Consider the following 20322-nt stretch of genomic DNA (forward strand, 5'->3'; position numbering starts at 1 on the left):
AACGGACAAAATTTGTCATCCTTGAAGGACCCCTGAAAATAACCCAAATGAATATAAAATGTGCATTTCAAACCAAATTGGCAGACGTCCTGTATCTTTTTGGGCATGGCTTGATGAGGCTTTATTTGTGGGTCTACTCATGACAGACATGCCTACCAAATTTCAAGTTACGAAGTTAAACCAGTTTTAGGAGCTGAATTTTCAAGTGATCATAAGGGATGTGACAGAAGCAGTTTACACCACATGCTCAGGTTGAAATCTGTTGCTAAACAAAACAGCAGTACTTATGGAATCCTATAAACAGTCTCTCAAACAGTGGGGTGTCCCTCTGATGGGGGGTTTGCGATGCTGAGCTTTCTTTTTCCGTACTATGATCAAGTGTAATTGCACATCCACAGCGTTAGGTGGCAGCGGCGCTCTGATTGTCAGTGTGTGCAGGGAGTATAAGTCATTTTATTAGTTATTCAGAAGATTTATATTTATTTTTGGTTTTTCTTTAATGTTAAGGATACAATGTTATGCAGAAATGTACTGACCACAATTTTATCAACAAATAATACTATTTATAGTCACAGTGGAGAGTTGGGGGTGTTTGTCGCAAAAATATTTTTCCTCCTAGGGGGATGCGTAACAGAATAAGTGAGAAGTGATAAAATTGTCAGCAAACGCGTTCCCCACCTACAGTTGAGTAAAGAAACGACTGGTAATGTACCAAGTTTTTGCCCCTCCCCACCAAAAAGGCGCACGTGAACTTTGTAGGAGTGCAAAAAAGTCAAGAGGAAATCTTCTCCAATTTGGATGGGGGGGTGTCTTTGCAGGAAACGCCCCCTCCCCCCCACTTCCTCCTCCACACACTCCTCCACATCTGCCTCCTCCCCCCTCGCTCTCTTCCTCCTCCTCGTCCTCTTCCTCGTGCGAGCAGCGCGGCCAAGTTGCAGAGTGCCGCTCAGCCTCGACCGCGCGGCTGCCGCTTGACGCCGGGGGTCCCTGCAGAGGAGCGCCCGCCCGCCCGCCAGCCTCCATGTGCGTGTCCGCTGCGTGCTGAGATCGCGCCTGTCCCCCCTCCCTTACCCCCTTTCCCCCCTCCATCAAAACGAAGCACGGAACTGACCATGTCCAATCCTAACCACGACCCCTTTTACTCGTCCCCCTTCGGACCCTTCTACCGGAGACACTCGCCCTACGTGGTGCAGCCCGAGTACCGGATCTATGAGATGAACAAGCGGCTCCAGACGCGCACCGAGGTGAGTGAGCCGCCGTGCCCGGCCAGCGAGCTGCATGTCACGGCTTGGCGTTGGAGCGGGGTAACGGTGCTCTGCGGATGTCCGGAGATGGAGGAGTCAAAGTGCGATGTCAAAAGTGACGCTGGAGTGCTGCGTTCACGTAACCAATTAGTTGACTTAATGAGTTGGCTTCACCTGGATTTGCCAATTGCGTATTAATGCGCAGCAGCACTAGTTTCCGTCATTTATAAAGTTTTCGAACGGAATTCGACTGTGGACTTTTGGTGTATTTTAACAATTTTAGGCAAGAATTCAGAGTTCATTGTTTTATTAAGTTGAGGGAGAGACGCGTTCAGGTACCTAATTAGGATGAAGAGGTACCTGAATTAGGTGAATAAAATATGTTTTGTATTGATTCTCTGTAGTGAACCCGTAATACTTCTTTTCCCATCTATAAACTTGTCCATGAGAATTAAGCTTTCAAAAACTTTTTTTTCACGGAAATCATTCTTTGTATTTTAATGCACAAATCCCGAGTAGCCTAGTGGATTTTAATTGTAGTGGGGTGCGGGAGACTTGAAAAAAAAAAAAGGTTTGTTTTGTTTGGACTGTGCACCAAACAAGTTTTCTGTACCAGCTTTTTAAAAACAGTGTAAAGGATTTTGTTAGTAGTTGACTTCAGAGTTTATGCTGCGTCTTCATAATAAAGGCAGCAATTTTGCCCAATTGGATTCTAAATACACTAAGACGTTTTGGGGATCATTTGTTTTGTAAAGCAATATGCAGTAATATTAGTTTTTCCACATTAACTTCTGAAATAACTGTAAAAGATTTGTTGTGTTTTCAAAGTGAAAGGCAGTAATCACAAGATGAACGTTTTATGCGGAAGATATGATGGGTTCAAGTACCCTGAATCGGGATTTTAAGCTTTGATGTGTTTGGGCTCTCGTTCCAGATTTACTATTTGTGTTCCTCATCAACTAAGTTTTTCTCTTAGGAGTTCAACTTTTTAAACTGTGTAAAAAAATTCTACCCCATTTTAAGACAGAAATCCCCAGTTTGAAGTTTCACAGTGGGAAGTGATTCTTTCAAGTAGCCAATTAGATTCAAAATGCAGCTAAACGAGGCCAAGCCACTTTTTTTCTATTGAGATTTGTTTTGTTTGTACTCTGACGCCACTAGATGTAGTCGTTGGCCTATGCAGTTTTCTTTTATGATGATGGTATTTTTCTGTATGGAAAAGGGATGGATGGATGGAAAATTGTCTTCTTTGATAAATTCTATGTTGATGGTGTTGCAAATTACATGCAACCTTTCATACTATTTCCCCCCATTATGTTTATATTTATAAGAATCTACATACTATGTTTCAGATTTTTTAACTCTGGAACCTTCTGCTATTATTGTATAAATTACTCCAGAAACAACACTGTATTTTCACATTTTAAGGCAGTAATTCCACTTTTACTTTTATTGGGATGACGGGACATAGTAAGGTTGGCGTACCCAATTAAAGAATGATACACCTGAATTTGGTGAAAGTATTTATTTTATTTTATTTTTTGCACTCTCCTTCCATGTGGTTAGTATTTTTCAGTTTTCCTTTTAGGTTTTCTATAATAATTCAGATTATTTAAAGTGTTTTTTTAAATTGCAGTGATTTATTCATACGATGTTGTTTACTGAAGGATTCCACATGTATGTTCATATTTGAAGGTATTGTTGTGTGCAGGAATCCAAAGCTCTAGTTGAATGTAACAAAGTAATTGTATGACGCATTCAAGTGTCTAATTAGTTTCATTCAAGATGAATCTCACCACATTTTAATATTTTTCAGCAGTGGTTGGCAAATGTTTAAAACACTACTGTGAACAGAAATTATGACTGTGCTTAAATTTAAGAAAATTAAAGCCTTTGCTTAAAGATTCAATTAAAATTAAAGTATATTGCACCTAAAAGTATACATTTGTACCTAAATTAACAAACATTTCAAAAATAATTATTGTACTTAAAAGTTAAATACAACCAAATTGCATGTAACCACCAATGTACTGTAATAGATGGAATAAATAAATAAATAAATAAATAAATAAATAAATAAATAAATAAATAAATAAATAAAGCACGTAAACTATAAGTGTACTTTGCACAATTCAGTGTTTCTTTTGTTTACCACTAGAGGGAGTTGTGTGCAGAAGTCCTGAATTTCAATATTGTAATGACCGCAATTTATAAAGTGGTGAGTATGATGCTTTCAAGTACCCAATTAGTCATCTCGCATGTGAATTAAGATGGAATTTATTTGACTCCATTCAAGTATTTTGCACAATTTTTTTCTCACAATGTTCAATTAAAAGACACATTCCCCACATGCAGTGTCTTCATTTGCATGTATTTATATACAAAACTGCATGTTTCTAATATTTTTGCCCTCTTTTAAACCAAACACAAACCACAACCTCAAGCAGAACAACTTTTTTCATGCACCCGTTGTTAATTACGAATGATGCCTTTAGTTTATGGAAACACTTTGCCCATTATTTGTCAACCTTTTCCTTATCTAATTAAGAGCGACTGTCAATAAATGTGCAGAAAAAGTTTGTTGGTGCCCAATGAAAGACAATGAGTACATTTAACTTATGAGCCTTCCTTATGTATAATTTTCATTATGGTTGCAGTTGAAAGAAATTTGCTTGTGGTACTTTATTATTTTTTTTGTAAACTCAATTTTAAAGCCAGGCAGCAGCAGCTTGCAGATGGTGACTTTTTTTTTCCCCCCCTTAAGAGGAACTTAAAGCCAAGCGAGGCGGCGCGTTGTAGCCGCGTGATGCATTATTCATATATATCGCAGAGCGCTCAGTCCGAGCAGCCCCCCTAACTCCCACCCCCTTCCCGCTAGACCCCCCGCACCAACCTAGTACACGCATACACCATAAAACACGCTTGTGTGTGTGGACAGTCTGAGATATATTTAAAAATCCTGCCTTTTCAAAGATAATAATGCAGAGGTTTTGATTTTGACTGACACCTGTCAGAAAGACTTGGAAATAAATACCCCTTCCAAATAAACGCCTCGCTTTTACCATCATTGGAAAAAAAAAGTGACAGATGTTAAATAACCTGGCTCACGGACACTCTAATTGTGTCTATGAGCCCCTTGCTGACTCAAATGAACACTTTTTCTGTACATGTGTTTCATTCCTCTTTCACATGATCTTGAAATACAGAAAGCCTGTGGGGAAATTGGATTTCAATGGTGCAGCAACACACGTAGACAGATATGACCATTATATTCATATTCTTCTGTGAAAAAATGACTGCAGTTAGTGAGTCACGTCCAGTAGTTATGAAAGTCGTCCTTATGTGTCTGTGTGAGTGTATTGTACTGCCCCCGTTGGCCATCACAAGGAACTGCAATGAATTAATTACCATTGCATTCTATTTAATTTATTATGTTGTGTATGTTTTTAATAAAGGATTAGAAGCTGGGCTATATTTCGCCATTTTGTAAGAGACTGAAGTTCTATCACTGCCACTAAATGTTTTTAGTGCAATACTGGTCTAAATCCAAACAAGCCATCAAAACCTGACCGTTTCGTTAAAGATGCAAACAAATAACTGTTGTATATGTACTGCCAGGTCAGCTTTGCAAATGAGATTGCGTTTTTTGAATAAATCTATGAAAATGCATAACGGTTATTTAAACTGAAGTTTGCATGTTCTCCCCCTGCCTGCATGGGTTTGAATGAATGAGTGGGAAAAAAAGTTGCTGAATAATGGACTATTGCCTAAAGTGTCAAGTTTGGAACTAAACCTAGTTCTCACTTGTTCCATTAATGTGGTTCATTGATGCTATCATTCACACGCTGACAAGCGTTATCTGCTGAGCCCATTTGAACTCTGTTGTTCAGAACAACAACACATAAATGGTCGGTCAGTTGAATTGAAGTGTTGCGTCTCCACTATGGTGTCTATGGCACACTCAGTCTGCTCTTTTGTTGACATTATTTTTCTTTTACAGTTTTTGTTTTTGTTCTTAATACAAATGTATTAAATAAAACATTCGGTTTTAATTAATTTGATAATTTTGTGGCATGATAATAAAATTAATATTGCTTTACAATAAGATAAATTGTAAAATATTGTGTCCCCTTGGTAGCATTTTAAAACTGAAATTTAATTGTTCATTTAAAAGTGATAAAATAATACTCTTTGCGTCATGATGATTATTTTCACAGTAATTATATCCATTCTCTATATGGATAAATTACATTTTTATAAAACTAATTTCAAATGTCTTTTAAAAAAAACTAAAATGAATCATTTATTATATTTAACTAAATTGTTAATTCAACATGACATAGTCTTTTTTCCTTTATTGTGTTTTTCAGAAAACTAGTGCAAATGTTTAATTGAATATTTTGTTTAAATTTTTTGATTTGAGTCAAATCTGAAATTTGTATTAAATAAATACAATGATAATGATATTTTGCGTTCAAAAACACGGAGAAAAGTGCATAACTTGTCAAACAACCTTTCTTTTTTTAAATTATTTTTGGTTCAGTTTCTTTTCTTGTAGAAAGCAACACAATTTTATAGGTTGTTTTGCAAACAATTTATTTCACCAATTGTTTTGGCTTAAACAAGTAACCGCAAAAGTCCATCCATTTTCGGTTTTTTTTGTGACCCACCTGAGCTGATTTCTTTCCTGGCCAACAGACCACTGAAGCAAAACATCTAACTTGTTAGCTATTCTGTCATCTTTGGAGCATCTCTAACCGGAGAAGGTGACCGACCTCAGCGCAACGCCACCTTGTATGAAAGTCGACTCAAGTCACACCAACCCCCCCACCACCACCCTCAGCCCCTTGCCCCCCTCCCCTGATAGAAACCCTCCCATTTGTCTTATTCATGAGCAAGCGTTTGAACGCACTCGGCTGCCGCTCACACTCAAGGACTTGACATTTGGAGGAGACTCATTCGCTCCCGAGAGAACGCCTTCGTCTCGGCGAGTATAGTTGGCGTCACCGCCATGTGTCGTTTGTTGCGCGTTTTGCCTAAACGCCTTCATCCACATCTCCCAATGAATGCTTGTTATTAACTTAACATGTACACCAAGAGGTGTATGGTCAGCCACCAATTTGCTTGCTGGAAATTGGACTTATTTTTGGAAAATTGGTCTTTGCTTTTGCAATTTTCAAATTGACCCAATAATAACTGCTTCAAACCAAAATGGTAGACTTCCTGTGTCTTTTTGGGGCAAAGCTTCATGAGACATTTTGTGCATCTATTCATGCCTACCAAATTTTATATTGCTCGGCAAAATTGGCTTCATGGGCTGATTTTTGTTGTTCTTACTTTTAGAATTTCAAAACAATCCTAAAATCGTGGCTTCATATCAAAGTGGTTGATTTCTTTGTCTTTCCGGGCATGACATCATGGACTTTTTTGTGGGTCTACTCGTAATAGACATGACTACCAAACTTTATTTTACTAGGTGAAACCAGCATGGGTGGATGAATTTTGCAGAATCTTTCAAAGAAAGAAGAAATCAAACTTTCTTGTTCCACAGTGGGACACATTCAGTCATTTCAAGCGGCGATTGGAAAAGCTCACATGGAAATGAAAAGAGCAAAAAGCCAAAGAGTCGGGCTCCTGTCGGGATTGACCTTCCAACCCCAACGACTTAAGGGCTTGTGGCCCTATGATGACAGCGGCCGTGTTTCCATCGTCGTCTTATTACTGCTTCAGTCCGTGCTTATTACTTGCCGTCCGTACTACCGCACACCACCTCCGCCGCCACTATCCCATTACCTTCGTTTTAGACCACCGCGACCCTGCCGCGACCCGCGAAAATCTTAAACGGGGCTTTGATGTGGCTTTGATGCGACGCCGCGACGTTGTTGTTTCTCTCTCTGCGCTGATTTACGGGGCGAATTTGACACTTAAGCGTATGCAAATGAGGCAGTGGATTAGCATTCAGAGGAGGAGCTTGCTGCGACCTCCACCGCACTAAGGCCATTAGCATAGAGGGTATTAATATGCAGCACGAGCACAATAACGCTGTAAGTAATGCAGGAAGACGAAAGCCTCGGGGGCTTTGTTGGGGTTTTTTCAGGAGGGGGCGCTGTTATGACACATCGCTCTGACTCTGAATTAGCCATTATTAGTGGGGCAACTACAAAAATTATAACGACCCTGTGTATGGATGTGAACGACGAGCTCTACATAAATATTGATTGTGGTGTGATGCATGTCTTTGGAATGAGGGAGGAAGTACCCGGAGGAAACCCACACAGGCACAGGGAGAACATGCAAACTGTACTTTACGAGTTAATATACAACAAATAAGTGGATTATCCAGATATCAGAGATGTGAGTGTGATCAAAAGCAACCAATTGTGCTAAATGCTCAAATGCTCGCCCTCAGTGGGCACAGATTGACCCGACTGTATTGGAACTTCCCCGTCATATTACCATCCTTATTATTCTGCATTCAAACGAGCCACCTGACTCGTCGTCTGGCACTTCTGCGAAGTGTTCATTACGACCAAATCCCTTGTTCCTGTCATGGCTAGAAGTGGACGTGCCCCCCCCCCCCCCCCCCCCCCCCCTTGCCCTCCCACAAGCGTCACATTGACACCAATAGGGCTTACAATGTGGGGTCAAGCTGAACTGGAAGGATTAAGGTGGACTGTCGAGAGAGCAAAAAATGTCCCCCCTGAGATCATCTGCATCAAGTAGGGAATAAACGCCTCCCACAAAATGACACCTAGTAACCCTAACCTCAGGTCATTGTCATGGACATTAAAGTGTTAAGTGCTGAGTCTATTTGGTGTCTGTCACCAACTAAAACAGTACTTTGGTACAGATATTAAAATTTAAAACATGAGCAAATTAACAGAATAATAGCTGACACAACAATTCAAAATTTATTAAAATAGAAATTTGACAAAAAATGACAACTTTAATTCTTTTTGAACACTTCGGTACCCCCTTGACTGTTGACCATGTTGGCATAATAATTGCAGATGACACAAAGTGCATCTATATGTTTTTTTTTTTTTTTTAAACAATACTTATAATTCTTTCCTAGCGTGGTATTGTGATAGCTTTTTATTATCTGTGTACCATATTTTCCACACTGTATGGCGCACCGGTTTATAAGGCGCACCTTCAATGAATGGCCCATTTGTCCATATATAAGATATATACATTTGGCCCGTGGGCCGGACTTTGGACACGCCTGCTGTAGTGGCTCAATATTGGTCCATATATTTGGCACACCTGATTATAAGGCGCACTGTCGGCTTTTGAGAAAATTGGAGGTTTTTAGGTGCGACTTATAGTGCGGAAAATACGGTATATAGCTGATCAAAGCATCACTACTCTGTGTCAGTCAAAGGTGGTCACCTTTGAGGATGCTTCCAGAGTAGGATTCCGACAAAAAGTCCTAAAAAGCAGCAGGATGCTCACACAATAGATGCACCTTTTTCCGTTCCCGCTCCGACACAGTCTTTTGGTATCAATCCAATAACACGCCAGACTTCGGGCTAGGTCCTGGTGTAAATGTATGTATTGTAGTTATTGACTTAACTTTGTTTTTTTTTTTTGTTTTTTTTGCATACACGTCCTGATTGCAAGAATAAGCCATGCAGGACCCCAACACCCCCTGTAGGAAAAGTAGCTGGAAGCTGCTGTGTGGTGGGATGCTTTACATTCCCAACATGCTAGCCAGAACTAACTTCACTAAGCTGATTAGCAGGGAAAAAGTAGATTTTATTCATCCTTTTCTGCCCACGCATAGAGCTAGCTGCTGGAGATTTAGTTGGAACCCAGTAGCCGCCCCAACCACACCACCCAACCCCCAAATCCCCACCCCACTTCATATGTTGTCATGTAAAATATTCAACCAAATGATATTTCATCATTAAAAAAAAAGCAGCATTAGGTTAGTTAGCATTCGGCTTGCACTTTCCACATGTTTCATCATTTTGCAGATATTCTCTGTGGAGATGAACTCGCTTGAACTCTTCTGCATAAAAACAGGGGGCAGAATATGGCTGCTGACGACTGTTTATTTTCCTCCCGTGCGTCTATTTATTTCGGAGCTCACACTCGGAACGCTTAATGAGCGTGAAGTCCCCAAAACAGTTTTATTTTTATGTCCAATTTTTCCTTATGACAGAAAGAAGATGTTTCTCCTAATGACAGAAATGACAGAGATTAATTTTGTGGTCATGTCAGACTTCCCCGGTTGCTTATTGCCAGGCAGTGGTAGTTGGCTAAACATCATTTGTGGTTGTGTCGAACTTGCATGGTTGCCTGCTGCTTGGCGGAATTGATTTGTGGTCATGTCAAAATTCTGTGCATTTGCTCATTTCTAGGCAGAAGTTGTTTTGTGAAAACCTTGGTGACCATGTTGAACTTGCTCGTTTGATCAATGCTAGGCAGAATTTACTGGGCAAAATCACTCGTGTTTATGGAAAGTTAAGTGCTGGTGGCTTGTTGCTAGGCGGATGTTATTTGGTGAGATCATTGGGGCCCTTGTGAAACGTTTGCGCAGTCACTTGTTGCAGGGTGGAATTTGCTGGGTGAAATCGCTCGTGTTTCAGGCAAACTAGCCTGGTGGATTGCTGCTAGGTGGAAATACCTGTCTGAAACCATTAGCGTCCATGTCAAACGTCCGTGCGTTCAGTTCTTGCTAGGCTGAAATCATTAGCAAACTTCTGTGCTTTCTTGTGTTGCTCGGTGGAATTCCCAGTGCAAAATCAACCCTGTTCACGGAAAACTAGTGCAGTGGCTATTGCTCGGCAGAACTTGTTGGCCCAAATCATTTGTGGTCATGACAAACTAGCAAGATTGTTACCATGCAGAATTCATTGGGCAAAATCATTTGTGTCAAACTTTTCATTTGGCCAAAGTGGACATTTTAAACTTTTAGATGTCCACTTGTTGGTAGTTAGAGTGGTCATTGTATTCACAGAATTCTTGGGCTAATCTGTGATGAGGTTCTTTTCTGAGGTCACTTGTTGCTAGGCAGAATTTGTTTGGCAACGAAATGGAGATATTGTCAGTTATTTGGTGCCAGGCAGAAATCCTCAGGAAAAATAATTTGTGGTTATCTAATAAATGTTTGCATAGTTGCCCAATACAAGGCAATTTTTTGTTGGCTCTGCTACACCACATATCACATAAAGAACAGGGAGATTCAGTCGGAACGAATGCACCACTAAGGACGTAATGGGTCTTTCCATATTGTGTGCGGTCATGTTTATGTTACGACTTTCAGGTGAAAGTCAGCCTTTTCAAGGGCAAAGCGTTATTTTTTTTTCCTGCATTAATTTAACTTCATTTGCATAATGCACGACTGCCTGTGGTGGCGGCTGCGCTTTAGCCAACTGAAGCAACATTTTGGGGCCAAAAGGGTTAAAACTCGCTTAACATCTGGACATGATTAAAACACTGGGAAGTGAAAACATAGCAGTTTCAGGACCACCGAATGGACGCACAGTGGTTCTTAAAACATGAATTGTAATATTCAAATCTCACTTTTGATGTGTTACTGTTCATTTTTGCCTTCTTTATTTAGGGTGAGATGTTGAACCGATCAGGAGCGAACAGGATTGTAGTAAATTGCCTGTGTTATACGTAATTAGCACATTGTGGGAGATCTTGAAATATGCAATGTGATTTATCATACCTGAGATATAAATAAGTCTGACTGTTTTTGCTTCTTGAAATAGTGCAACAAAAAGTCAGGTGCAAAGAAGTACGCATTGGGAGGCATTGAAGTTTACCGCTTATGTGAACATTTTTGTAGCAATTCTGTAGCAAATTTGTGTCACAATTAAATCAATTCATTTTTTAGCTTTTGGATGAGCGTGGCAGTCACAAGACAAAGTCACATCAACAATAAGGAAATCCCTCTCGGCTGCATGTGGGTCATTTCAGTGCACTGTTAAAATTGGCCTTTCCCAGAGCCGTTTTGCAGGTGTGATGTCCCGAGTTATGACATAACTATATCCAGTCATGGTTTAATTTGAGTGCATGCTTGATAAGTCATTATATCGTCATCTTCCGTGTTTTCATTTACTTTTGTTGTTTTTGCACCTTGAACATTCACATACGATTTTCCTATATGGTTTTCTTACTGGCCAAAATTAGTGGGTTTTTTTTTTTTTTTCCCCAGAGATTTTTGGTGACTCCAGAGTTGAATAGATTACCTGTATGTGTTGTCCTTAAATACCATCAGATAGAGGCTGACTTGCAAAACAATCATTGTACATGTTTGCCATTCAGTCGTGTAATGATGCCATATGTAGCGTATAACCCGAGGCTCTCTTGAGTCTCAGTCAAACTTGCTTTTCACCAGTCGCTTTGCTGCACTCTAACTGGGAGCCAAACAGGCTTTCATAAAATGTTTCTCAGAGATCACGGCCCTTGAAAACGCCCACACTACTCTCTTGGAAGAGGCTGCAAGCAATCGCAAGGAAAAAAAATATTCACGTAGACGAATGAAAGCTAACAGGTAAAATGGTATATATAAACTCTGAGACCGTATACCAATGCAAACAAGGACTAATAAAATAGCGAGTGAATTAAGCTTAACAAAAGGCTACTTTTTGCTTTGAGTTGATCCTGCTTGCATTGTGAATGGGTTGAGCAAGGTTCTGGATATGGCTTGAACGAATGTGTTGGGTATTTTCATGATTTATTCAGTATTTTTAAACATAATAACTTCTCAGTTACAGTGTGCATTAGGAGCATGCAAATGAAATGTTGTCACTCTGGCCAGTCCACCTAAAATTTTCTAGCTCCAACCCTGTGTGGGGTGACTGACTCAAAATAACACTCTATAAAGTTGTGCATGAGGTGTTCTGAGTGGAGCTTGATTCCAGGAAATGAGACGGTTGAGTGAAACGGGCAGGTGGATGAGTTTGGTAGTGACCCTTTCCAAATGTATGAAAACTGAGCAGATGACGCACTCTGTCGGGGGCGCATTCTGTTTTGAATTTGTCGCCGTGTCCGCCTGTGACCGAGCGGGTTCACTCTCTCCAGTTGGCGGGTGTGTGTGCCTGATTTGTAGCATATGACAACAAACACGGTCACGGCACGCGACTCGTCAGGGAGGCTGAAGGCGTGAATGAAGGGAGGATGTTGTCTGTCAGCCAGCTGCAGGGAGGCGAGCGGCGCCGCTCACCTCAGCACGTTAAGGCCGCAGGGATCGTGGACTACGCTAAATGTATCATTTACAAATGACCGTGTTGGTTTGATGACAGCCTTAGGGGGGTGCTGTAGTTGTAGATCAGAATTTGTACCCTCCAAAATGTTACAAAGCTGTTTGTATCATTTATTTATTTATTTATATGTTTGTTTGTTTGTTTGTTTGAATTCGTACATACCTTTATTTCATAATTTAATTTTAAAATTCCCCAAAAAACGGATGGTCACTAACACACATTTAAATACATTTGTCAACAATAATTGGGAAAAGTTTGGCTCATGAGAAAAATGGAAGCAATAACAAAACTATTGTGTTTATATTTTTTTTCAGTGCAGAGGTCTCTAAAGAGCTTTTATTTCTCTTGCCTGGCAATATACATTAATGGCATAGACATTGGAACAAAACTTTGTATTTGCATTGGCAATAAACAAATAATTTCAGACTATCTTGGGGGGGGGGTCATTGTTCTGTATTAAGTATCTTGAAATTTGGTGACTCATTATGTGGCCCATTGCCAATGCTAAGTTTCACATGGAATTTGGCTGGCACATCCATTATGAGAAGACCCCCCAAAAAGCCCCAGGAAGCCATGCCCGTAAACACACAGGAAATCTGCCATTTTCGTTTGAAACGTCCGTTTTAAAGTACTTTTGGCTCTTTTCAAACTTGTCAAGAGTCTTTTTAAGTGGAAGGAGCAATGTAGTGAAATTTGACGACTCGTCATAAAACCAAAACTTGAATACAGCTCAACCGCAGTTTGATTTGATAACATCGAATTTGGTTGGCATGAAGAGACCCTCAAAAAGTCTCAAGAAGCCAACCTTTAAAAAACACAGGGCTGCCTTTTTGATTCAAAGCAGAGTTTTGGCTTAATTTTGTCCTACTAAAAGTGGCTTTGTCAAACTGATAGCAAATTATCACCAAGTATGATAGACAAATGGACCTTATCAAATTGTGAAATGTTCAATTTTCATCTTGTGTGGGCTTAGAATTTTGGTGAAATTTGACTCGCAGGAAAACAGGAAACTCACAAGGTCGACGCTGGACTGAATGTTTAGTTTTGGAAATTCATGGTGGGCCATTCCAATGATTTTGTGGGGCTCGTAGGCCATAGGATGCCCAACGCTAATTTAATATGTGGAAGTTACATTCTCTATGCATGATGGCCAAGCTTGTCGGACACATCTGGATGGCGGTCTGGCTAATTGTCAACATGTGGGAAGTGCTCGGCGCGCTTAAAGAAAGGTGGTGATATGTCATAACTTGTCAGAGCACATTAGCATCAATGCTAAGTCCTAAATGGGGGGAACGACGAGAGAGAGTCAGTAAATCCCATCTGGACTGCTGGGAATGAATGTAACAACACTGAAGAGCTGCCAGTCTCCGACGTAATCCCATTATCATTAAAGCTCATGTTCGCGTGTGGAGTGTTATTTATGACAAGCATACAAGATGGAGAACCAATAGTTAAGCGTGTGTGTGTGTTTTAAGGCAGCACAGAGCGTCCTCCCCTGGAGTGAAGCTTGTAGCATTCAAATCGGCTGGACTTAAGTACGATTTTTAAAAGCACAAGGCAAAGAGCACAATGAAGAATAGTCAAAGCGGCTAAACTGCGGCATCTTACACCAGTCTGTGTGACATGGATATTTTACTGATTGATGATTCAGTGTTCCATGAAGATAATGCATGTGTGTACAAATATAAACAGTCAAACCATAACGTCCAATGAACCTTACAGACAAGTTGTTGTAATCTTCCAAGTTTTTATAAATCTTCATGAGTCTAAGAAACCATCAAAGAGATTTTAGAGACTTTCAAGAACCTTACATACATGATTTGGTAATTATCAGAGTCAATTTAGTCTTCGATGGAGCCGACATGCGTGATTTTAGAAACATCAAAGGTGCTTCAGTTTTCCATGAGCCTAACTAACGTACGTGTTTTGAAAAAGCAAAAAGGCAATTTAGTTTTTAAGTTGACCTCACGTCGATGTTTTGTAAACTTCAAAGACATCTTCAATAAAACTAACGAAGCATCAAAGTCATTTTGACAAGTCGAATCTAAAATATTTTTCTTTACATCAAAAACATTTCAGGCTTCCATGAACACAACATATTAGTTCAGTTAATAGTGGTCTTCAGTGACCCCACTGTATATTTTTGTAATGTACATGTAGAGGTGCAAAATTTAATCACGTATCAAATTAATTGTAATTAATTTTTAGAACTTAGAATTGTCCAAATTCTCAGCTTTTGTTAATTATCAAAGACAATTTGAGTCTCCCATGAACCTAACATGTTTTTGTAAAAATCAACGACTGTCCATACCATGAGCCTCACTGAAATAACATTTCAGCATTTAAATAATTGAACATACGTGTTTTTGTAAAATAAGACAATTTAGTCATAAAATCAATCAATCAATGTCCTTTTCATGAGCCTCGCTGAAATAACATTTCAGCATTAAATAATTGAACTTGTGTGTTTTGTAAAATAAGACAATTTAGTCATCGGTTAACCAAGCATAAATGTTTACATAAACATGAAAGATAATTAAGGGACCATTTTGACGTCTCCAATTAACCTACGGGATATGTTTTTGTAAAACTCCATAACAATTTAGTCTTAAATGAACCAGATGTGTTTTGCATCCATTTTTCAATTGTCTTACTCAACAACTTACATTCTACACAATGAATAGATTCTTAATGCAGCTTCTCAATTATGTTGTGGACAGGAAAGCGACAGTTTGTGGTGGGATGCCTTTGCAACAGAGTTCTTCGAGGAGGACGCCATGCTCACGCTGTCCTTCTGCCTAGAAGATGGACCAAAGAGATACAGTAAGAGAATTCTCAGTTGCTAACCAAAACAGCAGCACCGATTCCATATTCATTCAACTCCAACAGGTGCTCGCTCCACAATGTTGTGTATGCCCATGTTTATGTTCCTGTAAAACCTATTTGTTCAATCCAGGCTGGTTCACTTCTGGTGTTTTTTTAATTATAGTCATTTTTATTTAGTTTCAAACTCCATTTTCAGAGTAAAATCAATCTACTCGGTTGCCCCACAATGTGGAGAAATAGTACTGTTCATCATTTATTAAAAGGTGAGGCTACCTGTAGTGCGTTGTGATTATTATTTGATATCGTGTCCCACTTGGTCTCATCTGCATGCTGCAGACATATTGACACAGATAAGGGTACGGTCTATGTGTGATTCTGCTCCGTCATGGAGGAGACGAGGCTTGTCTCGCTTTTGCTTTTCAAATGTAAAAATAAGCAAAATAACAAACAGCGTTGAAGCAGAAACCTCCTTCTTCGCGAGAAGTGTGAAACTTAGTGGCAGCCAAGATGGAAAATGACTCACGGCTGCTTACCAGCTTCCGATTACGTATCCACATCTGTGGAGAAACCAGCGTGAGACGCAGGGGTAGCAGCATTTTACTAATCATGGCAAAAGAGAGCTTTTCATTTTACATATTTCTGAACTATTGTCATTAAGCGCTCAATAAATAAATAAAAACAAATATTTGACTTGACCAAAATAGGAAGACAAGCTAGCATCTTAATATGAATAATGCAGAATATGGTCTCGTGAACTCACCTTAGATGGTCTTCCTGACAACGTACGTTTTATTTGTACTTACAAATGAAATAATACCGCAATTGATGGCGTTTTACGAGATAATACGGTTGGAAGAACAGATAAAAATGGCAATTGAGAAACGGCTCAAGCTTATGTACCGTATGTTCCGCACTATAAGGGGCACCTAAAAACCTCCAATTTTCTCAAAAGCCGACAGTGCGCCTTATAATCCGGTGCGCTTTATATATGGACCAATATGGATTCGTGGATGAGGACTAATTTATTAAAGTAAGCTTTACGTGTTTATTTTGTCTGTTGTGTGATATTAACGTTTGAGCAATGTTGAGTTATTGATATATTGTTATTGTTTTCACTATTTCGAGTATTACTATATTGTGATTGCATTAATGTTTGAGCAACGATGAGTTATTTATTCTGTTTATTAATCCGGTGCGCCCTTTATATGAACAAAATTTTAAAATGGGCCATTCCTTGAAGGTGCGCCTTATAATCCGGTGCGCCTTATAGTGCGGAAAATACGGCACTGTATATTTGGTTAGCATCAAATTGAATGCCTTTATTTTCAATTAGATAACATTAGCCCTTCACATTTGTCTCGAATATCTGTTAAAACATTTAGTAGGTAGCTACTTGTTATTTACTGTCTTACACTTATTGCACATATCCAGTAATAACACCAGCAGCTCGTCCAATCACGTTACAGCCGTCCTCGTCTTGCTTTTAAAAGACAATTCAGGGGTTCGCGTAGAGTCTCCCTCACGTCGTAAGAAAGCACATTAGTCTTTTTACAGCCATGACGCGATATTGCTTTGTTCCTGCTAATATTTTTAATGCTTGCCTGAGTGTCAAAAATGGTCTGGCGGGAGTGTGCGATGGGTATGTTGTTTATGCCAAACAACACTCCATCAGACAATTATTGTGCCGAATATTCAGCACACACACATACACGCACAGACACACACAACCACACACACACACAGACGATTACACACCACCCCGCCAGTCGCCACCAAGGCCTTCGTCTGGCTTGAGGCATCTGATGAAAACGTCGTGATGCAACCAAAGAGCAAGGCTCCTTTCCCCCCCCAAACAAGAACAATGTTTGATGCAATCATTGCACCAGGAAGATGACCACTTATTAAGGAGTCAGTGGAACTTTAGAGTTATTAGTACTGTACTACAGTCAACCCTCGCTATAGCAAAAAAAGGACATGTGGGGAAGCTCAGAAAGGTAAGTTTGGGTGAGGCCATTTAAAGATTTGAAAACAAGTATCTTATAATGCACTGCAAAATGTAGTGGGAGCCAGTAGAGGAAGGTCAGATTTGGGGTTATGTGCTCCCTCTTACAGGCTCCAGCTACACCCATAAACAGTTTGATTCTTCAGAGTGTTTTATTTGTTTGTTTTTTTAGGGCAAAAAGTATTGTATTTTTTTTTATTGAAATCCACTTTACAAAAAACTTTGTGGTGGTATCTTTTCATTGTTGTCAATATGTGTGAAACCTTAAAAAAAAAAGTGTTAGTCCTGTCCTTACATATTTTACCAAACACAGGTTTTAACACGTTTGCTGGTGTTTAATCAGTGTTTAATATGAGAAAATATCATTTTGTGGAGTTGTAAATATGAAAGAAGGGGGGGGGGGGCATTGGTGGAGCTCGGAGGTGAAGGCCGCCATCCGATTCCCTTTCTGGCGAATCAAAGAAATGACAGCGGCAAGCGTGTCGGGAACGGAAGGTGTTTTTATTGAATCGGCTGGTGGAGTGTGCGTGTTGAAGCAGTGGAGAAAAGGTGGAGGGTGTTTTTGGAAAAGAGGAGGTGGCGGGGGGAGAGATTGAAGATCCACGGCATGACTGACAGGTGGGATGATGCGGCGGCGGTAGTGGTGGCGGCTCAGCTGCAGAGCGGAGATGTAACCCCCCCTCCCCCTTCTCCTCACTGATGATTGACAGCCGAGCTCATCCTTGCTACCACAGCGGCGGAAGATTACGAATGGGGGTGGAGTTAACTGAAAGAGAGCTTTGTGTACCTTCCGATGATGGCGTGTTGGGCTGAGGATCCTTCCATGTGAAAATTGTCCAAAGTTTGGCCTGGAGGCCATTTGTGGCCTGCTTTGAGTTTGTTTCCAACCAGCAATGTTGTGATAAGCTGTAGTGCCCTCACATGTGTGAAACGAGAGCCCGAGTGGTAATAGTACATTACAAACATGGCCGATTGTTTGGGTGACCTTTGATCAATATGGGAAAGCAAATGATTTGTTGTCTGAAAATATTGCAAAGACAATCATAAAAAGTCCAATACAAAATCAATAGTAAAAGATGCTTGTCTGAGAGTTGCAGCTGAGTTAAGGTCACGTGTACAGATTTAACCTTTGACCTCAACTACATCAGACATCTTATGTCGCATATAAATCAGTCAAATTCCTGCTTAATCATGGATCAATTCATCCAGTCAGCTTGAAGACAAGAGACATGAGTCTTTTTCTGGAGTGCTGCCAATCAATAATAAAAGCTCGAATTGATGTGGGTTGACTTTGATGATTTTTTCATGCGGCCTGCGTTACTCAAGTGGACATGAGCACACTAGGAATATTTATTTTTCCCGAATCCAGGTTAGCGCCAGGTAGAATTATTTTCTCAGCTTTTCAGGACACATAACCAAGAAGAAGGCGACTGCTTAGATGACAAATAATCACTTGAAATAAAACAATCAATCTATACATTTCAAATTGTCGCAATAAAATCATATATACAATAACAATTTATGGATAAATTCCATCCACTTTTGTCTACAATTGTATAATGGTCAGCAATTGTAACTCCATTTCACGATGCGATTGTATAATGGTCAGCAATTGTCCATTTCACGATGCTTCGCAAGGGAAAGCGGGTTAAACGTTAACTGCTCAGTTCCTTTGAACTCTATTGCAAACCAAAGCAGCAGCACCAACAAAAGTCTTTCAGTATGCCGCTCTGGATTAATGCGACAATCATTCGACAGGTAAACTTTGTGTTACCTCTTGTTGTACTCAATCAAATGACATCTAAAGTGTATCTAATGAAGTGGGCCTCTGGCAGAGGGTGGGAATGGTGCCAACAGGAAGGTGGGCAGCGGCTATCGGAGGGCGCCAGCCGTCCGCGAGGATGGGCCGCTCCTCAGGCTTCCTGCTTCTCACTCCCGCTGCCGAAGCGACTCGAAAACAATGGTGGCCTCGCAAACAATAGATGAGTCCAACACCAGCACGCTTGTCGTCCTTCCCGCAACTCTTCTCCCTTGTGAATACGCAGTCGCTTACTGTAAATCAATGCTCGTGTGATTATCAACCATTGCACTTGCACGACGGCATACATAAAAACAGCTATTGTCAGAGACGGGTTAACAATTGGTTGATTAATGTATTTCTATCATTTTGACCATCTTGTGTCAAAAATGTTGTCTTGTAATCTGTAAGTGCTTCTGAGCAGGATTTACCACTACTATTGATATGATTTATGTTTAAATACAGAATGACCTGCTGCCGATTTTTTTCATGCGTGTTTTCCTAACAATTTTTTTAGACTTACTGTAAATCCTAATGAAGGAAAGTTCAGCTCACTCAGTCCTTTCTTTTGGTTTGACATGTTTCCAATCTTAATTCTATAAAAATTAGAGTGACTTAGCTGGAAGTGTGCCATGTCTGATACACTCACACACACCTAATTTAAAGTGACTCGCGCGCTCGTATGACGTGGGTCGTTTCCGCCGCGTCCCGCTCGGCCTCTCGGTGGCGTCTTTTCCGGCCAATTAAACAAGTGAGCTCAGCGGCGAGGAGGCTTGTCACCGACACGAATCTCCCGAGTGAATTAGTGCGTGAAAGGGGAGAAAGCGGCAAAAGGATCAATTACATGCCCACCAAAGCCTCCTTCCTCCTCTCTGCCCGTCATTGCCGCACTTTCTTCGGCCATCTGGAGCTGAGAAAAGTGGCGAGCCACACGTCAAAGTAGTGTGAACGCGCTAACTTTCTTCATATCACAAGTTGTATGAGTTCTTAAAGTGTATGTCCCAAGCATTAGTGTTGAACCCTTTGACCTGCAAAAGGGTGGGTGGCAAAACAATGGCGATCCTGCTTAACACATTTCTTTAAGTAGAAATGGAGTGGGAGAGAATGTAAGTTAAAAGTTTGTAGCAAAATGATAATTTTCAGCACCTAGTTGGACAGTTTAATTTCGATGGCGAATAAGCTCAACTACGTAAATAATTTATTTGCGGATTCTATAATCCGGTTCTTACA

At 40.2% G+C, this 20322-nt stretch overlaps 1 protein-coding gene across 7 annotated transcripts in view; it reads left to right on the forward strand.

The window, feature by feature from the left end:
• The first annotated feature begins 870 nt into the window (after positions 1–870).
• The window catches only part of ldb2a (LIM domain binding 2a), a 45706-nt gene continuing 26254 nt past the window's right edge, over positions 871–20322 (forward strand). For 3 of the 7 annotated variants that reach the window (XM_088381427.1, XM_088381410.1, XM_088381445.1), the window contains exons 1-2: positions 873–1244; positions 15187–15289. In XM_088381427.1, coding sequence (XP_088237553.1) covers positions 1113–1244; positions 15187–15289 — 235 coding nt within the window. In that variant the 5' untranslated portion in view covers positions 873–1112. Of the gene's footprint in view, positions 1245–15186; positions 15290–20322 lie in introns of all 7 variants that reach the window. The other 4 variants (XM_088381436.1, XM_088381459.1, XM_088381419.1 and 1 more) reach the window with 2 other exon arrangements.

This window comes from Syngnathus floridae, chromosome 1 (assembly GCF_059516105.1).
Source record: "Syngnathus floridae isolate MCC-2025c chromosome 1, RoL_Sflo_1.0, whole genome shotgun sequence".
NCBI lineage: Eukaryota > Metazoa > Chordata > Actinopteri > Syngnathiformes > Syngnathidae > Syngnathus > Syngnathus floridae.